The 9,847-nt window shown below is 43.7% G+C and overlaps 1 protein-coding gene across 1 annotated transcript in view; it reads right to left on the bottom strand.

The window, feature by feature from the left end:
- Window positions 1-6,581: 6,581 nt before the first annotated feature.
- The window catches only part of LOC104158060 (unconventional myosin-X-like), a gene marked incomplete at its 3' end in the record, with an annotated part of 22,758 nt that continues 19,492 nt past the window's right edge, over window positions 6,582-9,847 (bottom strand). Inside the window, exon 3 of the mRNA XM_009695619.1 lies at window positions 6,582-6,769. Coding sequence (XP_009693921.1) covers window positions 6,582-6,769 — 188 coding nt within the window. The remainder of the gene's footprint in view (window positions 6,770-9,847) is intronic.

Below are 9,847 nucleotides of genomic sequence, written 5' to 3'. Positions count from 1 at the left end.
GGGACTGAAGTTAAGCCTGGGAAGAAGGGAGCACAACTGGGCATGTGGAGCAAGCTTAGTTTGATTGTTCTGTTGTGTCATTGCTGAGTGGTGACCCTGGTGATTTTAGTTTACATCAAAGTATAATGATGCTTTCTAGTAAGCAGCAAAGAAAGGTACAGCCCAAGAAAGCAGCATGGCAAACGAATGCCAACAATTACAAAAATAACCAGGGAAGAGGCATTCAGAAAACACAAGTTTTGTAGATGAGATTTAAGTGTTTCCCAAGAAGAATCAGAGTCTTTAAAGTCTCATAAAACTTCATACGAAACATGCTACCTGCTGATGTTCCATCAAGTACAATTCATCCATCATACTTAAAGCATCTCAAATAAATTCTGTAGTATTTTTAATTTAATTTTACCCTTGATGTCTGTCCTTTTTGGTATTTGTTTCCTTTCTCTTTGCAGGGCCTCACTCACGCATGCTCCTTTACCAACAAAGCAAATATTTAATATTCCCCATATTTAATACTTGCTCATTGTACAAAACATTACTACTATTAGTTTTGAAAGAGCTTCACAAACCCTTGCATTATCCTCATCTAGTGCAAAAAATCAAGTGATACAAACCTCTTCCTGCATAAATTCTCACCCTCTAAGCAGTGTATAGCTCAACAGCAGGGATATGGGTGCCAAGAAGGACATCAGCTCTTTCACTGACACCATCCTTTCTCTGCCCTCACCCTCTGTCCCATGCTCTGGAGCATCTGTAGTTCTCTGGCAGCTGAAAGTTCACAGAATCGATTTGGTTGAAAGAGACCTCTGCGATCATCGAGTCCAATCTTCGTCCTAACACCACCTTGTCAACTAGACCACGGCACTAAGTGCCATGTCCACTCTTTTCTTAAAAACTTCCAGGGATGGGGACTCCACCACCTCCCTCGGCAGCCCATTCCAATGCCTAACGACCCCTTCTGTGAAGAAATGCCTCCTGATGTCTAACCTGAACCTCCCCTGGTGCAGTCTGAGACTATGCCCTCTTGCCCTGTCACTAGTTGCCTGGGAGAAGAGACCGACCCCCACCTTGCTACAACCTCCTTTCAGGTAGCTGTACAGAACGATCAGGTCTCCCCTCAGCCTCCTCTTCTCCAGGCTAAACAAGCTCAGTTCCCTCAGCTGCTCCCCATCAGACTCGTGCTCCAGACCCTTCACCAGCTTCGTTGCCTTTCTCTGAACTCGCTCTAGCACCTCAATGTCAATTAAAGTTACTCCACTGTAATCAAGAGCAATTCTACAAGTGAGATATTCAAAACTGATGGAAAAATATTTCCTGCGCCTACCTCTGGTACAGTTGGTATTATGCACAATTATGTGCTCTGGCTTTTTTTTTAGAACAAGAGAAGCTCAGAACTGGGTCAGGCCAAAGATCTATCTGCCCAGTGTCCTATCTCTGACAGTCGCCAAATGGAGATGCCCAGGGAAGACACGCGATACTTCCCTTCTGTGTTCTTCCAGCTTCCACTTATTTGCTGTTCAGAGGGTTCCTGATCTAAACCTGGTTTCCCTGTGTCTTGTAACCCTCAATGGATTTACCTTCCATGAGTTTCTAACCATACTCCCCTAAAAAGCACATGAACATGTCTTCTTGTTTCAGGTGTGCCTCCTATTAGATTCGACGCCCCCTAGTTCTCGTATTGGAAGGAGAAATCAACAACTCATCCCAGTGCTCCCTCCCTCTGCTGTGCAGAACTTCATGGACAGCCACCCCCCCCAGTTTGAGCTGCCCGTCTCCATTAGCCATTCCCACATATGGGGCACTGCTATACTTCTGATCACTCCTTTCTGTTCTCCTCTAAACCACCTCCAGTTCCACAAAGTCCTCCTGTATATCAAGCATGGGGGAAAGAGACTCATGCAAAATACTCATGATCGAAGCAAAGGATGGATTTACCCAATGTTCATTTACTAGTTACCGCTCTATTCTATTCAGTTTTACAATTACTATTGAGCACTGAGCACCTGGAGCCCTCTGGCATGACAGTAAGATCTTACCCTTGTACGGTGTTGCTCAGCTTGGGACCCATAATTTTATGTGCATCAAATTGTCTCTGCATTTTTTCTTTACAAAATGCTTTATAAAAACAAGTTACTATGAATGAGATGAAAATCAAGAACAAGCATGCTAAACTTTAAAGTTGTTTATTCAACCCTACAGTACATACACTAAGGTAGGTTAAGTGGGATCAACCTTTCAGACTCCTTAGAAAGCCAAAGCCTACAAGAAGTTGCCAAGGTCAGTAAAAGGGTGAATTTTTTAGCGCACAGCCAGCCTTTCCAGCAACCTTTCCACCCCATGAGTTTAAGTGCCCAGCTCATTCCACATCACTACATTCAGTACTGTGAATATATTAAGTGTGGCAGCAACCCACAAGGCCCTCACTTAGGAGATCTTTAGACTTTCTCCGTGACTTGTTCTATGCAGGGCATCTTGCTAAGGGCGCAGCAGGCCAGACTCCAGACTGCTGCAGTGGAAAGAGGGGTCACCCAGAGAGGTGCATTCTGAAGGACATAATGCGAGTGAGGCAGTATCATCACTACTCTAAATCATGTCCAAATTCTCTCTGCTGGCTTTAAAACCCCAAAGAGAGATACACACAGACAACACAGGCCCCTTCAGCAAATACAGTTCGTCAAACGCACATGTGAATTCTGGCGACAGTTTTGTAAGAATGTCTTCCCTCACAACTCTGGGTCTCAGCCAAACAGTACTTTGGTTCACATTGATTTCTAAGCTCACCACCACCACCAAAAATGTCAGGGCATTAGATGGTAACAGAACAAACTGGTGTCAGCCTGTGATTTACCACTTGTGGCACTGACCTGAATGTCATTCAGGGTGACTGTTGCTGCTCCTTCAACTGCTTTACACTTGGTTTTGAGTTCTTTAAAGTGGATCAACTGCTATTGCATCTGAGAGAAGAACATATGTTTGCTTGTGCACTGACTAGACCACCTTAAACAGAGCAGCAACAAAAACACACCCCTATTTTCCTATTCTTACAATAAAGGGGTGGAGGTTTGAACTTGGTCCCAACTTGTGAATATCAGCTGATCATGGGGGAACTCAGTCCCTTCCCTACATCAAGACAAGCTGTTTGGCTGTTCCTTGAGTAAGATGGACTCCCTTCATGCTACTGCTGAGGCACCCAGCTGAAAAAAAAAAATAAAAAATCAGAAGACACTAATTTTTTTTTAATTTTTTTTTTAACATGCCTGTTGTAGCATCAAATGTAACTGTGGTGGGCTTTTTTCTCCCCCTCCTGTTTTAAATGAAACTGGACTCTGCAGTAAGGTTCAGATCAACATGAAACTGAGCGTTCATTGATGTAGATGTTTTTGTCTACATGAAAACTCTAGTTCAATAGCCAGATAAACAATTTTTAGCCTAGGATAGTGAATATTCTATTTCATAGCCATGTAAATATTCTAAGGCACAGGTTGTGCAGAGCTTCTTCAATGTGCCATTTTGTTGACATTTTCGGCTGCTAAGCAATTTTTATGCAGCATTATCATGAATTAAAATAAGCCTGTGTAACACAGACCAATAAGCAAGCACCTTCAGATGACTCCATTTAATATCACCTCTTCTGTACTTACTTCCTTTTCACCTCTGGTCTGGGGTCGTTATACTGGGAAAACGGTCTTGCATTTATATTACATTTTGAGTCACTACTGATGACAGTTTTTAATTCACGTTCTTGCCTTAACCCTCTCATCTTACCCCACCCCGACAAATATCTCAAGCATTTCAAAACAGCAGCAGCTTTTTCCACAGGTTTTTGAACTTAATGCTTTAAGCAACTCCCGACGGAAGCGGCGCTCACTCCGGACGGCGGCAGGGGGCGCTCCAGGCCCGGCGGACGGTCAGGGAGCGCTCAGGCCCCTCCTTACCTCACGGGGCTCCTCCAGCCGCCCACCGAGTTTAGATCCCAAAGTCAGGAGCAGGTGAAACTGCGTATCAGAATGTGAACCCTGCACAAACACTTCACTCATTTTAACTGGATGCAACTGTTTATTGTGTTTTCATGATGCAACAAAATTTTCCTTTTTATCATCTCTTACATTAAATACAAGAGCAGAGTATTTGCCGGAATTCAGGCACTGTAGAGATCCAATTGATCATTTTTCTCAAATGTCAGTAGTAACCAAGAAAGCCTGACAGTGACTTGTTGCAACATCTAATTCTGAGCCCATAAAAGATGCAGGAATGACCAGGATGATGAAGATGATGAATATACTTCTGATGCCCTAAACCAAGTATATGAGAGATGGGGACAGACTTTTTAGCAGGGTCTGCTGTGACAGGAAAAGGGGTAATGGTTTTAAACTAAAAGAGGGTAGATTTAGACTTGACATAAAGAAAAAATTTTTTACAATGAGGGTGGTGAAGCACTGGAACAGGTTGCCCAGAGAGGTGGTGGAAGCCCCATCCCTGGAGGCATTCAAGGTCAGGCTGGATGGGGCTCTGAGCAACCTTATCTAGTTGGAGATGTCCCTGCTCACCGCAGGGGGGTTGGACTAGATGACCTCTAAAGTTCCCTTCCAGCCCAAATGATTCTATGATCACAGGGACTTTCCTAAACCTCATGAGGATCACTGAAAACCTTCACTAATTTTAAAAAAAACCTGCTCTGAGTCTTTCACAGATACAGCAGATTATACTGTTTTAGGAAAGTAGATTTTTTATTTTTTAATTTGAATTGCATGTTCCCTCAATTTCTGTAGAAACAAGATACCCTGACAAGGTTGTATTGTGGCAGTTGTCTGAAACACTGGACTTATCCAAATCATTGTTTTAATCCATAATCACAGTAAACAATTTCAAAAGGGACTGCTAATGCAAAACTTCTCCATATTATGGCTTATCTGTACCGAGGCACACGGTTTACAGAGTGGGGACTGCTGGAGACTCCTCTGGAACATGAGAGACTTCTGCTTATGTCCTTTTTAGGATACAACCTGCTTTTCTCTTGGCAGCTTGTGGGGAACTAGAAGGAAAGGTAGAATACTTGAGCCAGTACAGAATGGCAAAAATACCAACAGCTACCTGCTAGGCACCAGAAATTATTTCGGTCCCCAAAATTTGGGTACACAGGTTGTTCACAAGTAACTACCTGGCATTAAAAAACAAAATCATGACTCCAGGCTAGCTATTTTTGCATGACAAAGATCCCTGTGCATTTCATTTTTTGTTGGAGTGTCACCTGGACTCAGCTTTATATGTACAGCACTGTATATTAAATAATAAAAAGGAGAAATACAGTTGAAGAAAGCTGAAAAACACACTCGCCACCCTCCACCTTTGTGCCACTGCCAGGCAGAACCTGCTTAGAGGTGAGGGCAGGCAGGGACTGTGACCCAAGAGCTTGCACAAAGTTAGAACCAGACCTAGCTGTGTTGCGTCTGGTTGGGTGCTGAACTACATGTGCCAAACACTCCTCTTAGCCAGGAAGCCTTGCAAACACTGGCCTGTGATCTTAAATGCCAGTGGAAACTGTCAATTGCAAAAGGTGCTGCTCTCACTCTGCCTCACCCCCTGTCTGCCCCACTGGCTGCCCCATGCCACAGTCCCACAGCTGTTGTAAGGGCTCCCATGGAGGTCAGGAGATAGCCAAAATTGTGTCACCTTGTGTCTGAAGAGCTCTCCACACTCAACTTGTGCTGCAGGAAGGCAAGAGCAAACAGGCTTAATCACAAAAACACTGCAAAGGCAAGAGATAAGAGGGAGGGGAAACACAAGCTCTCTCACCCCCCCAAAACATCACCACCCGCAACCCAATGGCTGGTGCCACGCTGCCATCACCACCGAACTGCTCTTTTGCTCCTCCCAATCCGATGGGCAAGGCTGCGGTGTCCCTGCCCGTGTGCGAGGCAATGCAGCTGAGCTGGCAGGCGGGGGAAAGGGAAAAGAGCTGGCTGAGTTTTCAGCTCTTCTGGAGTAAGAAGGAAGGAGGAGCTGAAAGCAGCAAAAAGCTATTGAAACGCCAACTGCTCGCAGTACACATTCGGCAGCAGAAAACCACCGACACAGTGGATCAAACAGGAAGCTATTAAATCAAAGCACAACAAGATTAAGCAAGGAAGATTAATCAGGAAGAATTAAGTGGCTGAAATGAGTTTTCTCTTTTGCTATTCTTATTTACCGCATATTTCTCAAGACTGTTGGGTTATTTTTTCTTTCCCTCTCTTTACAGGGTTCAGGGTCTAGTGGTGACAAACTACTGAACTGCACAGGGATGTTGAAACCAGTGGAGAAAGCATTTAGGGTAAAATTAGATGGGTGAGTAGCAAAACGTGCACAAAAATAGAACAGAATTTTTCACTAAATGAAATCATAAGATACATCAGAAAAATTAACATTTTGTTAGAGGTCCACAGGACAATGCTCACAGAGCAAGTTCAGAACTCTTCCGAAATTCTGGTGGTTTAAAAGCCCGCTTTCTTTCGGAGTTCTCCTCTCCACATGGCCCAAACCGTGCTCCTAAATCACTTCGGAAGGCAGGGATAATCAAAGCAGCAGCAACAACCACCGCCATTTACCTGATGAGGATACACTGGTTGTCATGGCGCTTCCAAAGGCAGCGGTAGCACTCGTTCGCCACAGCGAAGATATGAGGTGCAATCTCTCCCATGTGGTGCTTGCTGTATCGCTCCACGGTGGTGCAGTCATACAGTCCCGGGATGCTCTTGTAAGGGTTCACAGAGGCAACTATTGAACCAATGTAGGTCTGCAAGGACACAGGCCCCCCCCCAGTTGTTATTACACACGGGGTGGAACAGATTAACGCTTGTCCCAAATGAAAGACAACAAATACACATTTGCAAAAGCCTAGCAATCCTTTGGATAAAGGTGGTTAGTATTTTTCCCTGCTTTCTTCCTTTCAATAAAAGCAACAGAAAGGCAAAAGTTGTTTCCAGCTCTGTCATGTTACCGTGCTTACCCCACCTACAGCACAGAGCTGCTCGGCTGTACGAATCCCTGCCTTAATGCCGCTTACAGCTGCACAGCAATGCCTGCAAGCGCTGGTCTGCAGCTGCTTCTCATGCATTCTTAGGGACTCGCTGAACTTACTAAAAGCCTGACTGTGTCCCATGTATTGGTGCAAAAGCCCGTATTTCCATGTAGAGTATCCAAGTCCTTCTCTGCTACTCATTTTTAAAACAAAAGTATCAGACATTATGGTAGACTAGCATCATTATATGGCAGAAGGACCTAAGAAAAGCATGTAAACTGGCAGATGTTCCCAAAACACTGGGTTTCTGCAACTTAATTTATTACTAGTTTGATGCACAACAGCAGCTGACAACACATTTATGTCTATCCTATTGCAATTAGAGAGCACATCAGTTAAAACCACCCAGGTAGCAGCTTATGCCCATGCCTTAACGCATTAAGCTGTAGTAACATGATCATTTGCAACAGTCTATTCACTATGCTGTTCATTTTCTCAGTGACCCTCTATCTACTTCAATATATTTTTCAAATAAAGTCAAATTAAGTGAGGTAGGAGATAACATTAAGCATGTTATCTCCCGAATTTCCAGTACATTTCAAGGGCATGTGAAATTAATTGATGTATCATATGGTGTGCATGGTGTTACCGCTGTGATACTAGTGTCACTTTGTTAGGCACCCTTTCTGTGGTTACAGGCTGGAAGCTGACACCTGGCTTCAACAGCCCTGCTGCAGACTTGCAAAGAGCCAGGCTGCGAAGCCTCCAACCCTGTAACACAGTCCCCACGTACAGAGAGATGCTTCACGAGCAGTCAACCCTCTCATCGCCGACAGGAACCAGCTGTGAAGTTGACAGCAAGACTGGGACTCTCTTCACCTCCACAGCACCCTACCCAGAAAGGGCTGGATAAGGCGATCAGCACCTTGCACATCACAGAAACGTAGCCCCATGTGCTGCTCCTGCAGCCGCCCTCTTCTCTGGCAAGCCACCCCGGGGGCACTCCCTGAGACCCAGAGACCATCAGCTCCCCCATGTTTTCCTTTCCTCACTGTCAGTCTCTTCCACAGCATTTATATTCCACATCTATCTGCCTCCCTCTTCTTCTCCTTAATTAACATGTAATTATCACTGTGCATCAGCCCTCCTTTCTCACGGTTACCCTGCTGTTACATTCCCCATTATCCACCTGTTTGTCCTCCATCAGGCCCAACAAAAGTAGCAACTTTCAGCTTTTGCTAAGGGGACTACAGCAGTGTCCTTGAAATTATGACAATTTTATTATCTGTGAGGGGAATATTCCTCCTTGCTGTAACTGAAGTACCTTTTACAGAACTGTGAACTTTCAATTTGTGTGTTTCATAAAAACCCCCATGCTCTGCAATAGCTCAGAAGGTTTCATCTAGAGGAAAGATCCCGTTTCAACACAAGATCGTATCACAGGGCAATTACAGCAGAGACAAGAGCTTAATTTCCCGGGATCACCCCCTCTTGCATTCTTAAATAATTAACAAGGAAGTCTCTGAGAACAGACTTCCTCAGTTTGATACGTATTTTAGCACAGATTGCATGGGCAGTATTTTAAGAGGGGTTTTTCTTTAATTACATGAATACAGTGCAAGCATGACCAATAAAACAGACTGCTACATATCTTTGTCTTTACCTTATTAAAGTCTGACTAAAGTTGTCTTAAAATGTAAGAAGAGTAACTTGAGGCACACCATCACAACAGTCGCCATGGCAAAGAACAAAATAAAAAAATCTCCACTGAAAATGATACCATCTAACTTTGTAACTGTAAGCATCCACTCTATAGCTTCTGCGTGATCAAGCCCCTGACAGAACAACATCACCACGCTCCCTCACCTTCCTGCGATAAAGCACTGGTAAAACTGCACCAACACTGGCTACAGTGGAACTTTTCTTGCTTCTCTTATTTCAAACGGTAAATATCCTAAGAGGCAACAGGAGCCCACTTCTGCACAGACTCATTTAATATGAGGCAGTCTTTCACATGGCTTAGAGCAGCATAGCTTTTTAAAAAACGATATAAACACCTTAATAAAAACCTTTTCTTATTTACAGTAATGACTAATATTCTGAAAGTCAGCTAGTTCCATTGCCTCACAATTCATATAAGGTATCGTGGAGAAAAATGTAGTGTATTATGGCAATAACAGAAACCTGGTGAATGGCAGAAACACTACTGGTGCAAACAATTCCTAAATCACCTCATGGAGTAACGCTTAGGACACGTCACGACTTTAGAAATTCCTTCTCTCTCTCTCTTTTTCTTTCAACAAAAACGTGAAGAACCACAACCTTTACTGAAATAGCTCCCATTCTGCGGTTCCAGTCTTCTGGTGCTTTGAGTACGTGTTACCTCTTTGTAGAACAAGTTAAATGTGTGCACAAATTGCCACCAAATTATAATCATACAAGAGAGAACAAACTCAGGCCCTCAAAAAACCATCTCCTTATCCCAAGGCAAGATCACAAAAAAGCTATATTCTTCACAGACACAGTGGATCATATTTATCATCTACCAAGTGTCATAACCCAACCAAGGAGTAGCCACAACTAGCTATATCTGCATGGACTAACTAGGAGTTAGCTGGCCAAAGTGAAAGTTCCACCTTAACCCAAGGGAGTTCAGCAAGGTATCCATAAGCTGAAGCAGCAGATTATTAAAAACCATCCCCATTATTTTAAAAGTTCCCATTAAAAGACAAATCTTCCCAAAGTTTTTGTAAATTTCCCCTGGGATACTCAACAGCAGCAAGATCTGCTGCAAGAATCATTTCCTACATCACTTTCAGCTTTACTACTTTTCCCATCCACTAACTAACACAC

This window comes from Cariama cristata, unplaced genomic scaffold (genome assembly GCF_000690535.1).
Source record: "Cariama cristata isolate BGI_N322 unplaced genomic scaffold, ASM69053v1 scaffold11162, whole genome shotgun sequence".
NCBI classification, from domain to species: domain Eukaryota; kingdom Metazoa; phylum Chordata; class Aves; order Cariamiformes; family Cariamidae; genus Cariama; species Cariama cristata.
Note: the sequence above shows the minus strand (reverse complement) of the source record. Positions and strands in the feature narration are given on the sequence as shown.